The sequence below is a fragment of the Canis lupus genome, chromosome 5 (genome assembly GCF_011100685.1).
Source record: "Canis lupus familiaris isolate Mischka breed German Shepherd chromosome 5, alternate assembly UU_Cfam_GSD_1.0, whole genome shotgun sequence".
NCBI lineage: Eukaryota > Metazoa > Chordata > Mammalia > Carnivora > Canidae > Canis > Canis lupus.
Genome location: NC_049226.1, coordinates 47,869,328 through 47,893,823, shown reverse-complemented (window position 1 = coordinate 47,893,823; position 24,496 = coordinate 47,869,328). Strand labels below are relative to the sequence as shown.

At 33.3% G+C, this 24,496-nt stretch overlaps 2 protein-coding genes across 10 annotated transcripts in view; one reads left to right on the top strand and one right to left on the bottom strand.

Moving 5' to 3' along the window:
* Positions 1–24,496, bottom strand: part of DOCK7 (dedicator of cytokinesis 7) — a 219,131-nt gene that overhangs the window by 107,323 nt on the left and 87,312 nt on the right. For all 9 annotated transcript variants that reach the window (XM_038537305.1, XM_038537306.1, XM_038537307.1 and 6 more), the window contains exon 15: positions 2,674–2,791. In XM_038537305.1, coding sequence (XP_038393233.1) covers positions 2,674–2,791 — 118 coding nt within the window. The remainder of the gene's footprint in view (positions 1–2,673; positions 2,792–24,496) is intronic.
* On the top strand, positions 12,841–21,378 carry ANGPTL3 (angiopoietin like 3). Its single transcript, XM_038537321.1, has 7 exons — positions 12,841–13,396; positions 14,354–14,464; positions 17,119–17,230; positions 18,236–18,349; positions 18,954–19,049; positions 19,590–19,856; positions 20,228–21,378. Exons 1-7 carry the CDS (start codon positions 12,902–12,904, stop codon positions 20,410–20,412), a joined length of 1,380 nt encoding a protein of 459 aa, XP_038393249.1. The 5' UTR covers positions 12,841–12,901; the 3' UTR covers positions 20,413–21,378.

Below are 24,496 nucleotides of genomic sequence, written 5' to 3'. Positions count from 1 at the left end.
TTCCAGTACTCCCTACAAGCTACTCTATAAAGAAGGAGGAGCGCCATTCTTATGTTCTTTCATATGTGTTAAAAAAAAAAAAATCCACCACTTTAAAAAAGAAAAGTATAATACTATTGGCGAAGGGTTAGAGGTAAAAAAATTCAGTCTTGTATATCTACCTCTTGAGTTCTAATAGAAGTATTATGGTTAATTAGGGCAGCTAATTAGATAAATGGCTTATGATTCCTATGTGAGGCAGTTAAGCTCTCAATGTTATCTAGCTGTAAGTTAAACTCTTATATCTGGCCAGCTATCTCTATATATGCAAAAATACACACATGGACATGTCATTGCACTTCCATCAACACAACTGATAAAATAACTCAAATTTTGTATCTTATACAAAGGGATTAGTTGGTACCATCCAAATAAAAAGAATATGTTAACAGATATTTGTGTTTCTTTTTATAACATTTAAGCAGGTCTTTTTATTTTTTGGGTGTGTAAAGGTGTAACAATTATGACTCTCCTATAAGTCTAATTTTATCAATTTGCTAAGAACATGTTACCATGTTTTTATAAAATGTTGTTCCGTTGCCAGAATTTAAAGTTTACGATTTTATCATATCAATGTTATATGACCAAAAAATCATTTCAGGATCCATTTGAATAGTCCTTATTTTTTAAAAGTTAAGCCAAGACAACATATCTGTTTCTATACTTTCAACCAGCCACAGGATAAACATAAAAGCATTATATTTTCATATGACAAATAATACATAAATGAAAGGATTGCAGTACCTTTCTTTCCCCTAAGAAGCTATCATTTTTCACAAGGTAACTCATTTATATTTTCATAACATGAATGACATAAAGTAGAAAGTGTTCTTTTGTTGACCATTTGACAGGTATTTTTAACCATTCATCAACACAGACTGAACATCATTTCTGTGCCAAGCACTATGACAAGCATCAAGATATAGACATGACATGGTCCCTGCCCTCAAGGAGCTCACAATCTAGTAGACAAGATGAAGAAATAAACATAAAATCTTAAAGTGAAAACGCCCATAAAAGAAATGAGAAGATGCTATGGTAGCACCAAAAGAGGGAGCACTCTAACTGCTAATGTGGCTGGATGCAGTTGGAATTCTGTAGAGGACGGCATATATGTGCTAAGACAAGGAAGAGTTTGTTAGGCAAACAATAACAACAGACTATCTTACATAGACTACATTTGTCATAAACTCAAATTCATATGGCAATTCACATATAATGAAGCGCCTATTTTCACAATCCAGCATCTTTTCATCAACTGTAGTAGTATATTCATTCCTTCAACAGAAATAAAACACCAATAAAGAACATGAAATGCTAATTTCAAACCTCAAAAATAAATCCTACATTTATCAACAAATATTTATTCAGCATGTAATATATACAAAGATCTGAAACAGCTGCCATAGAATAATACAAAGATGAATAATTTGTGCTTGTTGCTGTCAATATCTATAAATACTGATGAAATGGAAACAATATGAAAAGAGAAAATACACACTTTCCTAGGAAGTAGAAAATCAGAAGAATTTGATTTAATAACTGACGTAGAAGGCTAAAATAAAACTATAAAAAATGCACCTGTTCTTAAGTTCATTTTCATTCCACAAGGGTTCTCAGAGGTTGAACATCTAAAGTGACAGTTGTGCTCCTATTCCATGTTACTAACTTTAGTTAAACCTAAAATCTACTTTCATGAAACTTGCACTGTATTTCACAGAGTGTGCATTAGTGTTGCAAGTCAGGGCATTCTCTCTTACCACTGTACATCTATGCCTTTGAATCCCTGTATGTGATACCTATTACCTTGACAAGGCATTTTCTCCTACCAATGTACATCTAAGCCTTTGAGTCCCTTGGTTCTCAATATTGGCTGTAAAATGTAATCTCTTGGGAAGATTTAAAAATACTGATACATGACTAGCTCCACTCCCAGACATTATAATTTAATTGGACCAAGATTCAGTCTGAGTACTGGTATTTTTAAGAGCTCCCTTAAGTAAGTGTAATATGCACTATTACCAGGGTTTCTTAACAAACATGGGAAAAATCATACATATTAGAATCACCTGGGGCACTTTTTAAACCTATACCACAACCTCCTATACTACCCATCACTTTCCACCTCCCTTTATCAGACCTTTCATTCTAAAGGAGAAGAATTGGAATCACAGATGACAAGAATAGAAAAAAATATATATATCAGTGCTTTGTCAGAGTACCCTAATTCTGTGATTCTGTTGTGATCCTCTTTTGAAAGTCACTATTTTAGAATTTTATGTTTTTATCTCATATCCTCTAGGTTACAAGTCTTACTCATCTTTGTATCTCGGAGTGACTAGCACATACCAAGTCCTCAATAATTAAGACTTCAATATGGAAGTATTGAATCACTATATTGCACACTTGAAACTAGTATTACACTGTGTATTAACTAACTGGAATTTAAATAAAAATTTTAAAAAGGACTTCAAGTAAATTTTACTATCAGTACAGGAAGTAATGCAGTTAGAAATTTGATTTATAAGATCATATTAATTTCTAATCTAGAGCTGCCAACCAAGTAACACCACTTAAAAAAAAGTCTATTTGAACCGTATATGAAGAACAGGAAAAGTAAAGAACATTTCTTACCGGCATGGCATTGCTTGGATCCTCTCCATACATGAACTGTACTTTCACTGTTATATTTCTTGCAGAACCTTGACGATTAGCAAAATTGAGACTCTGAGGGTATATGTAGAGAAGATTTCTGTGAAGGCAATAGTATACATGATAGTGAATATATATCTAAAAACATGATGTATCACTGCATGCCACAAAAGAAAAGGATGAAATACTGAATTATTAATATTTGCTAGCCACTACGGTATTTTCACGTGCAATACTTTGATTCTTAGAGCAGTCATATAGATAGCAGTCAAATAGATAGCAATCAAATATACCACCCCAATTTTGCAGATGAATTGAAGCCCAGAAAACTGAAGTGAGGTTCACATACAACTAGGTAAGCTGAAATCAGAATATAGGTCAGTCAAACTTCAAAACACAAGTTCTTTCTTCTACAGGAGGATTCTGGGAAATAAATGAGTATGGACAAAAACATTATTAAGAAGTTAATAGCAGGGGCATCTGGGTCACTCGGTTGGTTAAGTGGCCAACTCATGATTTTGACTCAGGTGACAATTTCAGGGTCATGGGATAGAGCCTGCCTCAGGCTCATTGCTCAGCAGGGAGTCGGTCTCAGATTTTCTCTCTGCCCCCCCCCCCCCCCCACAGTATGCACGCTCCCTCTCTAAAATAAATAAATCTTTTATCAAAAAATAGTTAATAATGTATTATATTAGTTCCTCCAAGCAGATATAAAGAAAATGACATTTATAGATGAGACTTTTATATAAATTCGATCAAGGATTTAAGAGGTATTATATTCCACATTATTTGTTCAAAAACATGTATGACAATATGCTAGGTGTAACAGTATTCACTACTTGCTATATGAGAAATTAAACATTAGTCTGCATTTATTTTACTTCATACCCAGTTCATGATCTTGCATCTCACACAATTTTAATAGTCCCTGAGCCACCACAGAGAAGATAAATAATTCAAGAAGACAACAAAAGAGAAGGCAAAAAAAAAAAAGGAAAAGAAAAGGAAATAGAATGAAAGTTACTTACTGAAGACTAGTGCTGAGAGCTGAAGAACAAGACTTCAAGTATAATAAAGCCCTGCTAATCAACTCCTGGAGCAATGAAAACAAAGTCAAAATTTTCTGGAATGTGGTCAGGCAATATAGAAATTCTACATGAACACAATCTTTGACCTAAGAAACATGCATCTAGTCTAAGGAGAAAACTACACACATGTACAAATGGATGTGTTTAAAAAAATTCACTATAACAATTTTTGAAGTAGAGAATATAAATAATTGTGAAGAAATACAATGTTCATCAGCACAGTTCTAGTTAATTAAATTAATATATATTGATAAGAAGAAACACTATGGAGTCCACAAAATAACAATGTGCAGCAATATTTGTTGATGTAGAAAGAGATATTCAGCATGTTGAAGAAAAAAAAGTAGGTTCCACAATAGGATGTATAGTGGCATGTGCTACTTATGAAAAATTGGGAAGAAATAATAGATGAAACTTTCCCTAACCTTGGGAAGAAGGAAACAGACATCCAGGTCGAGGAAGCTGAGAGAGTTCCAAAAAAGATGAACCCAAAAGATTCACACCAAGCTACATTATAATTAAAATGTTAAAAGTTAAAAAGAAGTTGAGAATCCTAAAAACAGGAAGAAAAAAACAACTTGTTACACCCAGGAGAACCCATTAAGACTATCAGGAGACGGTTCAGCATAAACTCTGCAGGACAGAAGACAGTGGCAAGATATGTTTAAAGCTCTGACAGAAAAAACTTCCGGCCAAGGAAACTCTATCCAGCAAAGTTATCATTCAGAAGTAAAGTAGAGTGGGAGTCTTCAAGACAAGCAAAAGCTAAAACAGCTTATCATCACTAAACTGGCCTTACAAGGGCTATTAAAGAGAGTTCTTTAAGTTGAAAAGAGTACAAATTTGTAAAAAGAAAACATGAAAGAATAAATCTTACTGGAAAGGTAAATATATACTAAAAGGAGCAGATTAATCACTTACAATGCTAGTATGAAGGTTAAAAGACAAAAGCAGTAAAAGTAACTATAATAATTAAGGAATACAGAAGATAAAAAGATGTAAAATTTAACATCAAAAACATAAAATATGGGAAAGGGGAATAAAAATAAGAACTTTAAAATTGGATCACACCAAGTTGTTGTTGATTTAAAATGCACTGTTCTAGAAAGAAGTTGTTATATGCAAGTCTCAAGATATCCACAAAGCAAAAACCTAGAGTGGATACACAAAAGGTAAAGAAACCTAAGCATACTATTAAGCATACTAAAGCATACTATTAAAGAAAGTCATCAACCCACAAAGTAAAGGAGAGAGAAAATAAAGGAACAGAGATAAACTACAAAACAAATGGAAAATAATTAACAAAAAGTTCCATCCCACACAGCATTCCACATTAGGTAGGGCCTACTTAAAGAAAAAAAAAAAAAAAGAATTGAATAATTAAATGTCAAAAACCACTCAGGGATCAAATGAGGTAAGAATTGAAAAATTCAACTGAACTTAGCAATATGAAAGGCACTGATAAGATCAGACTGAAAACACATAAAAGTAGGTTCAAGACCAGGTAGTTGGTTTTTTGTTTTTTGTTTTTTTTAAGATTTTATTTATTTATTCTTGAGAGAGAGAGAGAGAGAGAGGGGCAGAGATACAGGCAGAGGGAGAAGCAGGCTCCATGCAGGGAGCCCAACGTGGGACTCCATCCCGGGACTCCAGGATCATGCCCTGGGCTGAGGGCAGATGCTCAACTGCTGAGTAACCCAAAAGTCCCAAGAGCAGGTGGTCGTTAAGAAAATGAAATCACTGAAATTCTGAAAAGTGTAGCTGTAAAGAAGAGAAAGATCATACAATAGTTGGAAACAGAATATGGGGATTTTGTAAGCTTTGTAAGATTGGGTAGGTTTGAGTTTGATTAAACACTCATGAAAAGAATCCAGCTAAGACAGGGACGCCTGGGTAGCTCAGTCGTTGAGCATCTGCCTTTGGCTCAGGGCGTGATCCCAGCATCCTGGGATTAAGTCCCCCATCGGGATCCTCCAAGGGAGCCTACTTCCTCTGCTTGTGACTCTGCTTCTCTCTCTCTCTCTCTCTCATGAATAAATAAATAAAATATTTTTTAAAAAACTGTAAGTAGTATAGATGTACAGAACACACAGAAAAGCAAAACACACTATGCTTTCCCCCATCCCTCAGAAGCTCTCCACCATCTTACAACTGTCTACGTTTTGTGGACATGGACATGATCGGACTCTCCACATCTTTCAAGTCTCAGAAAACCTAATCTTTACCTCCCCCCTTTACATGCCTCCCTTGGTTATTCCATTCACATCTCTTAAACAATCTGCTTAAAATAAAACAATCTGGTCACAGCTGCTGAAATAGATCTCTCCCCTCACCTGTTCTGAAGCAAAGAAGACCTTGATAACTTCCTGTCGAAAGAATGCTGGCTTTGGAGAACCGTGCCCCCGCCACCACCCCCCAGTGCCACAGGCACTGTCGGTGCATATATACCCCCGGCTTCAGACTACTATGGTGCCGAGAGCCTACCATGAGGACAGACACCAGCCCTGGACCCTACCAGCATCACTGCAGAGCTGGAATGAGCCCTGGAGTCCCCCAAGTGCCCCCCTATTGCCTGCAACCCCACAGCCATGCCCGGCAGTCCTCCTCCCAACCCCCAACCACAGCCAGGCCCTCTCCTGGGTGAATCAAAACCCTCTTCACCACACTGAGACCTTGAACTGGCCTGATCTCTGCCCTGGAGTAAAAGCCCCTCTAAGCATCAAAAAAATAAAAAAATAAAATAATCCTAAATTGTCTTGTTCATTTATATATTATTTTTTGTTTATATATCTCCTTTTTTTAAAAAAGATTATTTATTTATTCATGAGAGACAGAGAGAGAGAGAGAGAGAGAGAGAGGCAGAAATACAGGCAGAGGGAGAAGCAGGCTCCACGCAGGGAGCCCGACATGGAACTTGATCCCGGGTCTCCAGGATCACAGGCTGAAGGCAGCACTAAACTGCTGAGCCACCTGGGCTGCCCTGTATCTCCTTTTATAAATGTGCGTGTGTATCTCCTTAGTAGAGCCCAAACTCCAGGAGGGCAAGGACTTTATCTAGTTAACTGCTATATTCCCAATGCTTAAAACAGTGCTTCATATTGAATGAATGAATAATACAGAATAAACATAAATATTTAGTTACCTAATACTTATGGGAGTTTGGATTCCAGGTTAAATGAAATTAACTAAACATTATCTATAAATGATATCTATACCTATACCTGATATAAATGTTATCTATACCTGATTTCCAATATAACCCAGTTTTAAATTCAACTTGTTTTTTAATAAAGATTTCATTTATTTATTTGAGAAAGAAAGAGAGAGAGCCCACACAAGGCAGAGGAAGGAGAAGGAACAGATGGAGAGGGAGAAGCAGGCTCCCCAATGAACAGGGAGCCCAATGCAGGACTTGATCCCAGGACCCAGGGATCATAACCTGAGATGAAGGTAGACACTTAACCAACTGAGCCACCCAGGAGCTTCTCAACTTGTTTCTGAAGGTAAAAGGCATACAACTGAATCCATATTCTTTTTCATTTGACTACCAACTCCACTATTAATTCCCACATAAACTTAATAAGTCTTTATCATGCATTTATAATACTTCAGAAGAACTGCAAATCAGCAGTGAGAAAGTAGATTAATGAAGTGTTGACCTAGCCATTCAGGGAAAAAATGTGAATTCATATTTTGCTCCCTCCTCAAAATAAATTCCAGAATAATCAAAGGTTTAAATAATAAAAAGAAAGCCATAAAAGTACTAGATACACTTTAAAGACCATATTTTATAGGTGAGAAAGGCATTTCTGATCATGAGCCACAAAAATTATAAAAGACAGATTTTAAAGTCTCTGCAGAGCAGGTAATAGCTAAACATAGATGGAAGACAAATGACAAACTGTAAAAATACTATTTGTTACTTATAAGATGAAGAGTTAATATCCATAATATGTAAATAATTCCCACAATTAGTCAGAAAGAGACAAACAAAAAAGGGGAGAGGAATCTGGAGGGAAGGGACTTACATAACACTCAGGTAATTCATGAAGAGAACAAAACAGATGGCCAGGAAAGATATTAGATGCATTTGCCTATTAGATTTATTGATATTTAGGGAGCACCTGGATGGGGCAGTGAGTTAAGCATTGGACTCTTGATTTTGGCTCAGGTCATGATATCAGGGTCAGAGGGTCAAGCTCTGCCTAAGGCTCTGTGCTCAGCAAGAGTCTACTTGAGATTCTCTCCCTTTCCTCTGCCCCTCCTTGGTGTGCATGCATGCATGCACATTCTCTCTCTCTACAACAAATAAATCATTTTGAAAAAGAATTTATTAATACTTTTGGTTTTCTCATTCAAGGCACTGGTAAAAATTCATGGGAAAAGAAAAACTCTCATTACTCTTGGCAGGGATGTAAACTGGCACAATACTTTTTTTTTTTTTTTAATTTTTAATGGCACAATACTTTCGAAGGATAACTGACATGAGGAATCACGTGTAGCTACTCACGCAAGGAATCTAGTATGATAGACCACAAAATGTTAATAGTGAAAAGTCAGGATGACTCTTGTTTTTTTTTAAGATTTTATTTATTAATGTATTTATTAAGTGATAAAGACAGCATGAGCATGAGCAGAGGGGAGGGGCAGAAGGAGAGAGAGAATATCAGGGGACTCCCCAGTGAGCATAGAGTCCCAAATGGGGCCACCTGTGGGGCCCCATCCCACAACCCTGAGATCATGATCCCAGCTGAAATCAACAGCTGGTAGCTTACCCAACTGAGCCACCCAAGTGCCCCTAGGATTTTTACATTTTACAAGTTTCAGAAATATCTGGGTTTCCACAATAAGTACCTTCAGCATAAAAATTTAACATTTAACATTTATTAATAGTGAACATGGGGGGGAAAGTAAGATGCATGAAATAATTAATTACTTCAAAGATCATTCATTTTCTGGATCTGCAGTATCCAATAAAATAGTCTAATCAGACTACTAAGTACTTGATGTGTACTCACTCTGAGATATGCTGGAAGTATAGAAACATACTCTATTTGGAAGATTAAGTATGAAAAAATATATAAAATATCTAATTAATGTTTTATATTGATCACATGTTGAAATAATTTTTGATATACTGGATTAAATAAAATGTACTAATAAAATGAACTTCATTTGTTACAATTCTTACTTTTTGTTACATATATAACTCACACTATATTTCCATTGGACAGTTTCTGTTCTGGACAAAGAGAGGAAAGGGAAGCCAATATATGAATCTGGCATTATTCTTCACTTTAGTTAATATAAATATTTCTATTTATAAATGTGTCCTTCTCATGAAGTTACTTTCAGAATCTTTCTACCAAATATTAAAGACAAATGATCATATTGTTATTTTCTTTAAATATTTTATTTATTTATTCATGAGAGAGACAGAGGGAGAGAGAAGCAGAGACACAGGCAGAGGGAAAAGCAGGCTCTATGCAGGGAGCCCAATGTGGAACTTGATCCCAGGACTCCGGGAACAGGCCCTGATCCAAAGGCAGATGCTCAACTGCTGAGCCACCCAGGTGGCCCTAATGATCACATTTTTAAAAGGAAGAAATTAAAAAGAATCCTACATTCAAAAGGTCCCAATGTCTTGTGCTTTATTTGAAAGTTACATCTCTGGAAGATTGCACAACCTGAGGGAAGGCAAAGGACTTTGCTTTGCTTGAAACTTAAACAAGACTTCTAAATGTCCTAAAATTCTATGTAGCTAAAATATTTTGGATATTAGTTCTTAGAAACTAAGAACTAATCCCTAGATTAGGGCCCAATTTTTAGTTTCTTATTTTCTTTGGCACAAAAATTTTTAACTTTCATAACATTACTGGTTATATTTGATTAGGGTTCTATTTAAATAGGCACAAGTTCAAGCAAAGATTAGATTCCACCTCTGACGATGTATAGTCAAACAGGAGGCATTAAAAGGCAGATATAAAATCACTTACACCCTTACTGTATTCATTACATGCCATGTTGGTATTCTACAGCTCATGATCAGGCAATTTATTTATTTTAAGTATATGCAGTAACATGTCAAACTAATCTAAGAAAAAAAGTTATCCAGTTATTTCTACCTAGAGACAATATAATAAAAACCAAGAATATGTAACACTATTGCCTTTAATCTATCTGTTAGTGTCACACATAAGAAATCATATCAATTGTACAGAAAGTGTTAATATTTTAATACAGTAACCAAAATGGAAAGAAATTACTTAATAAGCCTGTCTTTGGTATTAGTGTTCAGTTACTTTTAGGCACTCGAAGGGGCAAATTCAAAACACTTTTCAAATTCCTTTCTCAAAAAGAACCTCCTATATCAAAACAGGTTAAACATTTACTAGATGCAAATTTTCTAGGTATAAAATTTGCATGTTATTATTTATCATTCTCTTTTTCATTCAATATATTTATATATTGAATGAAAACATATATGGCATTCTCAAACATATATGGCATTTTACTATATAAAGGACTATAAAGGATACAAATTAAAAATAGATACAGGTATTGCCCATAAACAGCTTATAGTGCAACAGAGAGAAGTTGGCCCATTTCAGTCTCCCCTCAACTAGAGGGTGGATGAAACATCAGGGTCAATAGTTTGAAGCCAGAAAAGTAGACAGTTTAGTTAAGAAAAGTTTCGAAATATGCCCTTCATGACCAATGACCACAACACTTTTCCTTTTAAAAATAAGGGAGAAAATTCAAATTTCTTCACTAGTTCTATATACTTTTTAACTTCTATAACATTTAACAGTTTTGAGGGTAAGATGAAAATGAAGAATAAGAATTTTTGTTGTTTTTCTTCTTTATTAGTGGAAGTATCTATATATTTTTATTTATTTGGATTCTTTATTTCTCTTACAAACAGAAATATTTATATGGTTCTGTATATAGGCACTTAAAATAGGCTAAACAAAAGATATAATTCCTTATACCTACCAAGGTCCAAGACACCAAAATGCAGAAAACCTGGATTTCATCAAAATTACACAACTTATATCATCTAAAATGAGATACAATATTTACCAATAAAATATTATAGTATGGGCATAAATGCATTGATTATTTCTAATTAACAAAAAGTAACTAAGAAATTATGATTATTTACTTTACACCAGTGTTCTGTGCTTTAAAAAATTTAATTCTTATCTTCATACAATCCTATAAAGTAGGTATTACCTTCACTTGACAGATGAGAAAACAGAGGTATGGAAAAACTAATTTGACCAAGAGTTACAGAGCTGAAGAATGGGACAGCCAGGATTCTAAGTCAGCCTACCTCTCTCCAGAATCCTACTCCTAACCACTATGGTATACTACCAACTGTAGCTATTAAATCCAAAAGCCCTTACCCTAAATCATCAAAGGAAAGGGTCTCTATTTTACGCCATGAGAAGGCATTTCTAAGAGCAAAAATTTGGAAATGGTTCATTTTATAAAGTTTTGTTTGACAGCTTACAATTTAAACTAAAATTCATTATGCTAAAGCTTTTCTCTTTGCAAAAAAAAAATATGAACTCTATTTAAATTTTTTTCAGATAGGCCTGATTACACACACACAAATGTTCAAAGGTCATTTATATGTGATATAATAACTAATTTTGAGTACTTCCTATTTGCCAGACACTGTTCTAAGTGCTCTACACATATCATTTCTTATAATTCCCATAATCCTATTAAGTATGTACTATAACTACCTCAACTTACAGATGAGAAGACTGAAAGTATGTGAAGGTAAGTAACTTCTCCAAAGCCAGACAGCTAGATGTGGTTCTTGGACAGAGTATGGGCTGTTATACAGATAACATTGATTCTGATTCCAAAGCCCACACTCTTAACAATTTTACTACATTAATTAATCAAGATAAGGCATTTTTAAAGGATTTTTCCTCAAAATGTTCTCAATGAGCACTCAAGGAGGATAATCAGGGACAGCTGAGTGGCTCATTCAGTTAAGCCTCAGACTCTTGTTTTCCACTTGGGTCATGATCTCAGGGTTGTGAGATCCAGGCTTGTGTGGGGCTCTGCACTGGGTGTGGAGCCTGCTTAAGATTTGATCTCCTTCTCCCTCTGCCCCTGCTATTCCATTGCACACGTGCATGCATACGCTCTCACTTAAAAAAAAAAAAAAGGATAATCAGCTATAATATAACTGAAGTATTTAGTATTTTTCCTTTTAACACTAAGTTAGAAGCACAGTAGAACATTTACATTTGAACATACTAGTAATTTGTTGGGTTTTGTTAAATGTGTATTACCAAACTGACAAAATTCAAAGAAACTTATAACAGGCAAATTGTTTCAGCCATTGGAAGTATATAATTCTGACATAATCTTAGAAGATCACCTAATCTATTGGTCTTTCAGTGGGTACATGGGAAAGAGGTTAGAACATAGACACAGACTCTATATTAACAGAGAAAGGGAGTGAAATGTCTTTAATGTATGAGATTTGTGATAATATACAAATATGGTTAGGAAAGATCATCTGAAGCAAAAAGACATACTAATAAATAATAAGGAATATATAATCATATGTTAGCTTATATAGAGTATCATGGGAATGCAGAATTGAGGGCCATTAATACCACTTGAAGAAGTGGTGGAAGGCTTCACAGAGAAACCATTTCTGGGAATAGGTTGCTCTTTCCAAATAACTAAAATACAATTTGGGAAAGCACTTAGTTCATTAATTTTCCTTAACCTTAATGTGAATTTGCCAATCAAAAGAGTTAAATTGTATATCTCTTTTTAAAATCATGAGAAATTAAAATAAGCTATTAAAAACAAGTAGTTCTCACAACTCTAAAACTGAAGTTTATAACATTGCAAAATACAGCAACAATTAGATATGACCCAGTAAGTTAATTGCTCATTTCTTTGATTTCATTTAGCATTGATCTAACTCAATGTAGAAGGTTACATTGGTACAAGTTTACACAGTTTAATAATTAACTATATTCACCTGCCAACCTTACTGTTCATGTGGCAAATAGTGGTATATATAGAGTTTAGAAGTCTGGCTCTGCTTACAGGAGAAAATTAGTTGAGTAATTAGGATAAAAATGTACACAATTAAGCTCTTTCTTTTTATCATTCCTTTAGTTATTTCTTCCAAAATTGACCGAGACTATTCATCATATGATTCTGTATCTCCAGAGCCAAAGTCAAGATTTGCTATGTTAGATGATGTAAAAATTTTAGCCAATGGTCTCCTTCAGTTAGGACATGGTCTCAAAGACTTTGTCCATAAGACTAAGGGACAAATTAATGACATATTTCAAAAACTCAACATATTTGATCAGTCTTTTTATGACTTATCACTGCAAACCAATGAAATCAAAGAAGAAGAGAAGGAACTTAGAAGAACTACATCCAAATTGCAAGTCAAGAATGAAGAAGTGAAGAATATGTCACTTGAACTCAACTCAAAAGTTGAAAGCCTTCTAGAAGAAAAAATTCTACTTCAACAAAAAGTGAGATATTTGGAGAAGCAATTAACCAGTTTAATTAAAAATCAACCTGAAATTCAGGAACACCCAGAAGTAACTTCACTTAAAGTAAGTAGAAATCAAAGAGGGTTCATGGTTCTGTTTTCAATGTGGATCTTTTTTTAAAAATATTTTAAGACATGCTACTTTATTAAATCTTTGAAATACTATACTTTTCTCAGGGGAAAAAAAAAGCCTCTAGGAAAGAAAATTTCCCATTCTAATTTCCAATTGTTTTTTTTTTGTTTTTTGTTTTTTTATTTATGATGGTCACAGAGAGAGAAAGAGAAAGAGGCAGAGACATAGGCAAAGGGAGAAGCAGGCTCCATGCACCGGGAGCCCAACGTGGGATTCGATCCCGGGTCTCCAGGATCGAGCCCTGGGCCAAAGGCAGGCGCCAAACCGCTGCGCCACCCAGGGATCCCTCAAATTGGTTTTTACGATTCCCTAACATTATATTTAAAAACAGCTTCACATTTGAGATGAAAATTACAAATCAATTAGTAAAATTTAGAACACTAAATTCTTACAGTATTGCAAATCACTGGAGGCAAGTAAAAAGTTAAAGGAATATAATTTGAAACCCTCCTCCCATGTTTAAAATGGATAAATGTTAAAAAAGAAAAATTAAAACTAAATGGATAAAAGTTTTAAAAAATAAAATTAAATGGATAAAAGTCTTAAAATTAAAATTAAAATAATTAAAATTAAATGGGAAAAGTAATATGTAAATGGTAAAGATTAATTCTTATTAAAATACTGTTGTTTTTTCCATTTAACTGAAGTACTTTGAAATTCAAGAAATCAGATTTTAGAGATGGTACATTTTAAAACATGAGGACAAAAGGATTTGAAAGGAGCATAAGTGAAAAAGGTTGCCAATATTTAGTTATCCAATCCACTATTAGTTTTAAAAGCTTAGATTGTAATAGTGTTATAAAAAATAAAAAAGTCTAATTTAACAAAAAAAAGAAAAAAGAAAAACAAAAGACAGAAACCTCTAACCACCCTACCATCTATGTACAGACTTTTGTAGAACAGCAAGATAATAGCATCAAAGACCTTCTCCAGACTGTGGAGGAACAATATAGACAATTAAACCAACAGCATAGTCAAATAAAAGAAATAGAAAACCAGGTAAGTCAATATTTAATATGTCTAATCTTTTCAATAAAATCTAATAGGTTTATGAAAATATTAGACCCTAAACTTGTTTTTAAAACTTATAGTTGGATAATGAGTAAACAGATCACATTGGCATGATTGTTATGACTGCAAACCCTGAAGCTAAAAAATACCTGGGTTTGAATCTGGGCTCTAAAACTTTTCTGTGACCTTAAATAAATTACTTAATCCCTCTGTCTCTCAGTTTCCTCACTTATTCTATGAAGAAAACAACAGAACCAAAATAATTTATTTTACTTTATTTTCCAAAATAATTTTTGTGAGAAAAAAAATTAACAGCATGTAAAGTGTATCTTCAATATGATTCTACCAAAAGTCAAAGTTAGGGGCACCTGGATGGCTCAGTCAGTTAAGCTCAGGTTGTGATCTAAGGGTCTTGGGATTGAGCCCCATATTGGGCTCCTTGCTCAGTGGAGAGTCTGTTTCTCCCATGGCCCCTACTGCTGCTCATGTTCCCCCCCACCTCTAATAAATAAATAAAATCTTAAAAAAAAAAAAAACTTTAAAAAGTCAAAATTAGATCAAGTCTCTCTTTGTTCAAAACCATACAATGGTTTCCCATCTCACTTGCAGTGTCCATAAGACCCCAGATGACTCTTACCTCTCTGACTTCATCTCTACAACTCTAGTCATACTGGGGTAACTCTTCCAAGTTACTCAAATATATCAAACATGCTGTTGTCTCAGGACCTTTCCCCTGTTCCCTCTATCTTCCAGGATAATAATGCTCTTCTCCCTGGTATCTGCATGGCCCACTCTCATTTCCTTTAGATCTCTGTCAAATGTAAAATTCTCAGTGAAGCCTTACTAAGTCACTTAATCAAAAATTACAATCCCCAAACCTGTTACGTCCTTTTTTTTTTTTTTTTTTTAATTTTTATTTATTTATGATAGTCTCACAGAGAGAGAGGCAGAGACACAGGTAGAGGGAGAAGCAGGCTCCATGCACCGGGAGCCCGACGTGGGATTCGATCCCGGGTCTCCAGGATCGTGCCCTGGGCCAAAGGCAGGCGCCAAACCGCTGCGCCACCCAGGGATCCCTGTTACGTCCTTTATTACTCTTTTTCCCTTTACACTTATCTTTTTTTCACATAATATAAAATTTTAGTTATTTATTTTGTCTGTCCCTTCACTAGAACCGGGATTTTCTTCATTTTCATTGCTATTGGTCCAGAATATAAAATACTGTCTGCACACAGTAGGAATTCAATAAATATAAATTGAATTAATAAGGTTAATATCACATTCAACACAAAGAAGTCAATAAAAGCTTGCTATTATTAGTAGTATTAGAAACTGTGTGCCTGGTAATTAATGTCCAATACCCAATAGTAGAATTAATCTACAATGTAAACAGCTGGCTAGATGAGGGAGATACCTATTTAGAAAAAACTATATGTGAGAACCTAAAAATTTCAGAAATATTAAATTATTAATACTATGAAACAGCACTCCAGACCGTTCCAAAAACAATACAAATTTGGAGAAAGTTATTTAAAAAAATAGTTGCCAAGAATAATAAAACAATTTCCACTTAATAAACATATTATTATATGTTTAAGAAATTTTATGACTCATAATTTCAAGTTATTTTTGCTGTGAATCATAGTTTAGTAGGTTATTTTATTATTTTTGCTAATTATCCAAAAGGATTTTTTGCCAATTAATTTTTATTTCCATAATTCCCTCATTACATTATTTTTCTAAATTCATTTTTCTTACATCTTCTATTATGGTTAAATGAGCCTACTTACAAAAGCAAAATGTCACTACTATCAAATGATACACATCTTGTCTAATAATAAAATGTATGAAGTATTCAAAACAATGAATATCTGAGTTTGAAGAAGCCTTAGAGCATCTAATCCAATTTCCTCAAATTTCAAATAAGATTCCAAAACTCTGTAAGTTAAGTGCCTTTCATATTACATAGTTACTTAGGAGAAAAGGCTAATATCCAGTAAATGAACTCTGCAATAGATCCTTATGAATAAGGTCACAGGAAATGCCAACATTAAAAAACACTAGTAAGATATTATATAATCTGTTTTTCTCAGTCTGTTAATACAAAAGCTATCAGTCAATAAATTGCAAACCCAGCACACTTTCCATAAAAATAAACCATTATTGCAAAAACTAGCAATGAAATATTGAATGTATTGAAAGTAAGCAAATAAGCCTGCCAATTTAATACTTCTACAGGTAACATTTACATTCCAAAAACCTATTAAGAAAGCAGCTTTGTTCAAAGTATATGCTAGGTCTTTAAGGCAGGTCTGAGAATTAATCAATAAGGCCTACAACTGAGATTTAATTAAGCTTAAAATCTGCCTATAACAGCACAGAATACATATTCTATTCATATATCTAAACAGAACGTATTTAAAAATGCTAAGCAAAGTCTTTACCTTTGGTCTGGCTGGCTTTTTGACCAATTTCTGGTTTGTGCTTTGCTCTCTTTCTTTCTATAGTTTTTCCAAACTCATTAGTGTGCCTGATTATGAACTTAAAGACACATATAAGTTATACTTTTGATATCCTCCCTCAGATTCCCCTAATTGTAATTCTGCACCATTTTTAAAAGAAAACTTATATTCTTTCATCAGCTAAGAAATGTTATTCAAGAATCCACAGAAAATTCTCTTTCTTCTAAACCAAGAGCACCAAGAACTACCCCCTTTCTTCACTTGAATGAAACAAAAAATGTAGAACATAATGGTAAGTTAATTTGTTGTGTTTCGTTCTTGAAGGTATATTATCAAATTTTTCTACTATCTTAGACATTCCCGTTAAAAATTGCTATTCTTAGAGCCTGTTCTTAAACTAAGAGAGAGTAAAGAGACAAATCCACCAATACAACATGTCAACCTAAATTGGATCCTGGCAGGTTTTTTTATTTTTTATTTTTTCAGCCATATAAAACACATTCTTAAGACAATCAGGAAAATACAGATGTAGACTTGATTTTAGAGATGGTATTATTTTAAAATTTTTATATGTAATAATGGTTTTATACTCATGTATGAAAATAATATATTTATGAGATACAAGCTGAAATATTTAAGGAATTAAGGGTCATGATGTTTACAAATTACTTTCAAATAGCACAGAATATATTTGTGTACCTGTATATTTATGAAGCAAAATTGGCAAAAGATTAACAAGTGCTGAATACAGATGGAAAGACTATGAAGTTCTCTCCAATGTTTCTACTTTCCTGCTGAAAATTTTCATAAAAAAAAGAAACACAAAAATGAAAGAACAAAATCTCCATTCCCAACTGAACTTTAATAAAATGATGCTTTCAGAACACATTTACTTTGATGTAATTCATACACACACACAAAAGGTCTCTGTAAGTTTCCTTCGTGTATGTTCACTATATCCACATATATCTGTTGAAGTGCTATACACCAAGCACTATAATAATGTCTCATATGCGGTATTACATTTCCTATATCTCACAAAAATATGTCTAAAATTCTCATTTTGTCACTTTTCCTAAAAAGAAATCAGTTTAGTCATAACCATTTTAATACTGTTTGCATAATATACAATCTAATGTATCTGCTTCAGCATAAAGTACTTTCTTGGTAATACATTACTGAAAAAGGCTAAAGGCTACATTCAACACAATTCCATAAAATGTCAAGTAAAAGCTCAAGCTCTAAAGATACCATTCTTATTACTGTATCTCATGTAATAACACTTTCTTGATTCTAGACATTCCTGCTAATTGTACCACCATATATAACAGAGGCGAACATACAAGTGGCATCTATTCCATTAGACCCAGCAACTCTCAAGTTTTTAATGTCTACTGTGATGTTAAATCAGGTAAAACCAGCCTGAAGAGCTCAGGTTATTCACTGCCTATTAGTAAGACTAAATCCTATTATCTTTGTTCTGAATACATATAAAATGAAATATAAGTAACATAAGTAGTTATAAGTGGCTTATAGTACTTCTATTTATTTTTGTATTTACCAATGCATGTATTCAATATTCTCCATCTTTTTCCAGAATATAAACTGAAATTACTATTATTAATAAGTTTATTAAGATAGATTCATTAGTTGCCCTTTAATTAATTTCTTGAGACCATAATAAATAATAAAATGGTATTACCATAACAATATTAATAGCTATATTACATAGCCACCAGTTAAAATCAAAACAAGAAAACAATATTTTGGGCCACCTAAGAGGCTCAGTCGGTTAAAAGTCTGCCTTTGGATCAGGTCATGATCCCAGAGTCCTGGGATAGAGCCCCACATTAAGCCCCATGTTGGGCTCCTTGCTCAGTGGAGAGTCTCTTTCTCCCTCTGCTTGGGTGCACATGCTCTCTCTCTCAAATAAATAAAATTAAAAAACAAAAAAGAAAACCATATTTTGTCACACCAATCTACTTAAAATACACAATTTTGTTCATGATATACAGGTAGCTCATGGACATTAATTCAACACCGAATAGATGGATCACAAAACTTCAATGAAACTTGGGAAAACTACAGATATGGTTTTGGGAGGCTTGACGGTAAGGTGACTTCATTCATTCATTCATTCATTCATTCACTTGTGAACTTAAAAGTATTTACTAGGAATCTATTTCGAATTGGGCATTAGGAATGCAACAATGAATGAATAATAGTCCCGGCCTTCATAGGACTTACTGACAAATAATTACATATCTGTTAGTAATTTACACTTATTACAAGCCATCTATTTGAATTATACTTATCACAATTTCATGTCATGTCATGTCCATTCTTAAGCATGTGTATCACAATTTAATTTAATGGCTTCTAATTATAATTATAATCATTAAAGACAATTATGACTAAAAGCTCTGCTAAGTGGTAAGTACTATGAATGAACTATGAAGAAAACCATCCTTAACACCACTTTCTTTTATAACATTTTAGATACTAATTACTTGGAAGGTAGAAGGAACAAAGAAACTGAGATGTACAGTATTAATAAATGTTTAAATCTTAATTGTTTAAGTATTATAAGTGTACACTGTAGAAAATGTGATTTAAAATTAACAACCCACAGATTTTTATTTTCTTTTCAGGAGAATTTTGGTTGGGTCTAGAGAAGATATATTCCATAGTAAAGCAATCTAATTACATTTTGCGAATTGAACTAGAAGACTGGAATGACAACAAGCATTATATTGAATATTTCTTTCACTTGGGAAATCATGAGACCAACTATACATTACACCTTGTTGAAATTACTGGCAATATTCTCAATGCACTCCCAGAACACAAAGATTTGGTGTTTTCTACTTGGGATCACAAGGCAAAAGGACATGTCAACTGTCCAGAAAGTTATTCAGGTATCCTTTTCCTAACATCAGTACTTCATTTTCATATTTACAAAATACCTTCCCAAACTATTAGCTAAGCTATACAGTATCAACTCTTTAAAAACTGAATCCCAAATAAGCATTTTCTCTGTAGGTAAAAATCTCTTAATATAACTATTAATTTCATTCTAGTTCAACTAGGTATTTTACCTATAACTTTCTCAGATATTTTATTTTGGGTGATATACAGAGGACTTATACAGATTATTCAAAAATGGGATACATGCAAATGCATACAATACTGTCATATTTGTAAGAAGTGAAGATGTACTCATTGGGAAATATAATAACAGTAACTACATGAGTCTGTATTCATTAAATTCCATATCTATCTTCTTTAGGAGGCTGGTGGTGGCACAATGTTTGTGGGGAAAACAACCTAAATGGTAAATATAACAAGCAAAGAGCCAAAACTAAGCCAGAGAGAAGAAGAGGATTATACTGGAAGTCTCAAAATGGAAGGTTATACTCTATCAAATCAACGAAAATGTTGATCCATCCAATAGATTCAGAAAGCTCTGAATGAGCTGAAACAAATTAAAAAACCAACAAATTAAACTCATTTGAAGTTACTGTGGTTTAATATTCTGGTATTAAATTCCTAATAGAAGATTTTAGAAATAGATTCTTTATTTTAAAGTCACTATCAATTTAAAAAGTAAGCATATTGAAAAATTACCTCAAAGAACACCAGTTATCTTTCCCAAGCAAAATTCTTCTGATATCATTTACTCAAATATTTTGTCATGTGAGAATCAATTTTATGAAGTCACGATCTAAACTTTACCCAATGGGTGAATTTTTAAGTCTATTTTTTTTTTAATAAAAAACTTCTAAGGATGTTTAAAGAGTCATCATGTAGGCTAATTTTACAACTTCCTCAGTTTAAAAAATTAATTTTCTTGCTAAAATTCTGAATTTAAATAAACATAAAAGACTGTTAATTGTATAGTTTTTAAATGCTGTAATATTATTAATTTCAAAATTAAAATTCAGTCATTTCAGAGTACATATGAAAATCTGTAATACTAATTTTAAAATTGATGCTTCATTTTGCTACCAAATAACCTGAAATAAATATCTGGTATGCTTCATTTATGAAGTCAAATGAAGCAGGATAAAACACTGCACTGAAATAGGTTAACTGTCTTAAATGCAGTAGATCATGATTACTAGGTCATATTGACTTTATATCAAGAATCACTGTATCAACATATTTGTTAACTTATCTATATACTGTATACATTTTATATATTTTAACACTAAATACTGTGAAAACGATTTTAAAGGGATCTTGTCAGAATATAATAAGAATGAATGTATTTGTGGGTCAACTTAAAATTTAATAATTTATTCCCCCGGACATGGTAGAGTCTAATACTTATGTGTAGGTTATCAAAAGGAAAAATCATAACAAGTTACTTAATGTTTAAATAGCCGGACAGATGTGTATGTACATTTTCAAATTCAATAAAGATTTCAGTCCCTAAAACTACAGAAATTTAAGTTCTTATAGTTTTTTAGTGACATGTAATAGAATTATGATTATGTTATTTCTAAGTTAAATAATTTAAATTCTAATCCTCAAGGATTACTAGATGCAAATCTTTTGACCATAGTATCATTTGTCCGTATTTATTTTTGGAAAATAAGTTTGGGATGCCTGGGTGGCTCAGTGGTTGAAGATTTCCCTTCAGCTCAAGTAGTGATTCCAGGGACCTGGGATTGAGTCCTATATCATGCTCCTTGCAGGGAGCCTGCTTCTCCCTCTGCCTGTGTCTCTGCCTCTCTCTCTGTCTCTCTCATGAAAATAAATAAAATATTTTTAAAAATAAATATGAATAAATAAATAAAATTTAAATGAATAAATAAAATTTAAAAGGGGGGGGGATCCCTGGATGGCTCAGTGGTTTAGCGCCTGCCTTGGCCCAGGGTGTGATCCTGGGGTCCCGGGATCCAGTCCTGCATCAGGCTCCCTGCATGGAGCCTGCTTCTCCCTCTGCCTGTGTCTCTCATGAATAAATAAATAAAATTAAATAAATAAATAAACAAACAACCAGGTAAAAATAAAATGTTGAATTAAATTTAGATTTTAAAGAATATAGCGCCCAAGTTATATAGTGATTCACCCTACTCAAAAAATATTCAGCATTATGTATTTTAAATTACTCAATGTCATATTTTTTACGTATATGACATGTAAATATGTACGATATATATATATGTATCCTACATAAATATTTTGTTCCAATAAAGTACAAAAGAATAAGTTTTAGCTTTTAAGATCACAGCCAAACTGTCAAAATTGACCTTTTTTTTTTCAAAATTGACTTTTTATTTTTTTTTTTTCAAAATTGACTTTTTAAAACCAGAATGCCAAAATGACTTTTTTCCCAAAAAACCTGGAAGCTCTCGAATACAAAATATGCTTTATTTAATACTAATTGCTTCTTCCATTTGTTCTCTAATTTTTTAGAATTCTTACACAATATGCTTCACTTTGTTCCTTTTAGGAATACTTAGTTTTTTCTGTATAAATTATGCTCAGAGTGAGAGATAATTCTGGTATAGAAAGCATTTTTTTATGATTCACAAATTGTGTCCTTCTGTCCTCACTACTTTGCCAAGTATTCTATTTACACCACCAACTCACAATTGTCTAATCTAATGGCCTTTCCTCAGTCCACATATTCTTGGATCTCTCTACTAACTTGTTACTAAATAATATTCTTTCAAATTTGACTTTCATTTTGCTCCCACAGTATTACCATACTCTCCAAGAATTATCCCTAACCTGAATCCATTTTTATAGCCCTATTCCCTCCTAGTATATGACATATTTGGGCCAATGCACAATCTTCAAAAATCTCTTCCACTCTTATCCTCAGAAATTCTATCTATTCTCATGGGCTTGTCTATGTTCCACGAGTAAAATTCCCAAATTACATATATTATTCCCAGATCTCTCTCCAGTTCTCCTTTTTATACTGCCTATCTGCCATTCTTCCTTTTGATATCCTATAGTTTCCTCAAATTCAACATATCCAATAAATTCATCAAAGACTTACCACCTCTGCTGATCCTTCCTCTCTACCCCATCACACTCCTCCTTATCTCTGTACATCCATTAATGGCACCACCATGCTTCCCGTCATCCAAGTTAAAAAAGCTGGAAGACATCTCTGCCTTTTTACCTAACTTTGTAAACCACCTCTCCTATATCAGCCACTAAACTGAATACAAATCTTCCTTTGAAAAGTCTGTTAATATGATATGCTTTCTTCCCATTTCTACTGTTTAGAGCCTACCGAGGCCTGCTTTTAACCTGAATTTTAAACTGTTTAAATAGTCTCCTGCCTGGCCTCCTAAATTTGTCTGTCTTCCTTCAATTTTCCTAAAACAAATTAATAATGGCTACATACTACTTTGACCTGTGTCATTCAAATTTATCTATTAAAAGAGTGTAACAGCTTGAGAATACTGAAAACATACCCTTACAATTCTAAAGTTATAAGATGAAATGGCTTTATATAAGCATATGCTTCTTTTAGAATCTTATTAGGGTTTTATCTTAAATCTCATAATTTATCTTAAAATTGTATGTGAATTGTGTTTTTTATTCTATAAATCTTCATGTAAAAACAGTTATTTCCTCCCTAAATCATCTAAAAAGTACTATTCCTGGAAGATATGTTATATTTATCTTGTGGACCTGTATATCTTATATAGCAAAAATGTGTACCCCAATTTGAAGGGCATGAGCCTATAGAACAAAATCCAAATCTCTTCCAGATATTCAAGGATTTCTATAATCTAGTCCCAGATTACCTCTTTAACGATTTCTTGCCCAACACAAACCATTAGCTCTTATCAAAACTATCTACTTTTAAACATCCCCTATATACTTTCCTAATGCCATTCCATTTGTCTAGAATGCCTCTATATACCTTTCTGCTTGGCTAAGTCCTATTTATACTTCAAGATACAGATAATCTCACTTCCTCTACAAATATCCTAGTAAATGAGGGCTCTTCCCTCTAAAACCTTGTAGCATTACTGCCTGTACCCCTCAAAACTGGTAGGTGAAGAAAAAACAGTAAAGCACATATAGTAAATCATTAATAGAAATAAAACTACTATGGATGCCTGGATGGCTCAGCAGTTAAGCATCTGCCTTCGTCTCAGGACCTGATTCTGGACTCCTGGGATTGAGTCCCATATCGGGCTCCCTGCATGGAGCCTGCTTCTCTCTCTGCCTATGTCTCTGCCTGTCTCTCTCTGTCTCTCATGAATAAATAAATAAAACCTTAAAAAAAAAAAAAAACTACTAGAAATAAAAACTACAAGGGTATCAAAAAGATAGTCTATCTACTTGATTTTAGTAAATCACTACCAAATTTCTATACCAGTAGTTCAATCTGAACCAGTGTGAATTCTACTGAGAGCAAACAGACATCTCTTATTTTGGTGTTACCTATTTTTGTATAATCTGTTTATTCTCTGTTACTCTATTATCAGCATGTTCTTTTTTTATAATCAGCATGTTCTCATGCTTCTATCTTTTCTTCCTAATAGTATAATTCCTAAAAATCAATGAGCTCATTCATTAA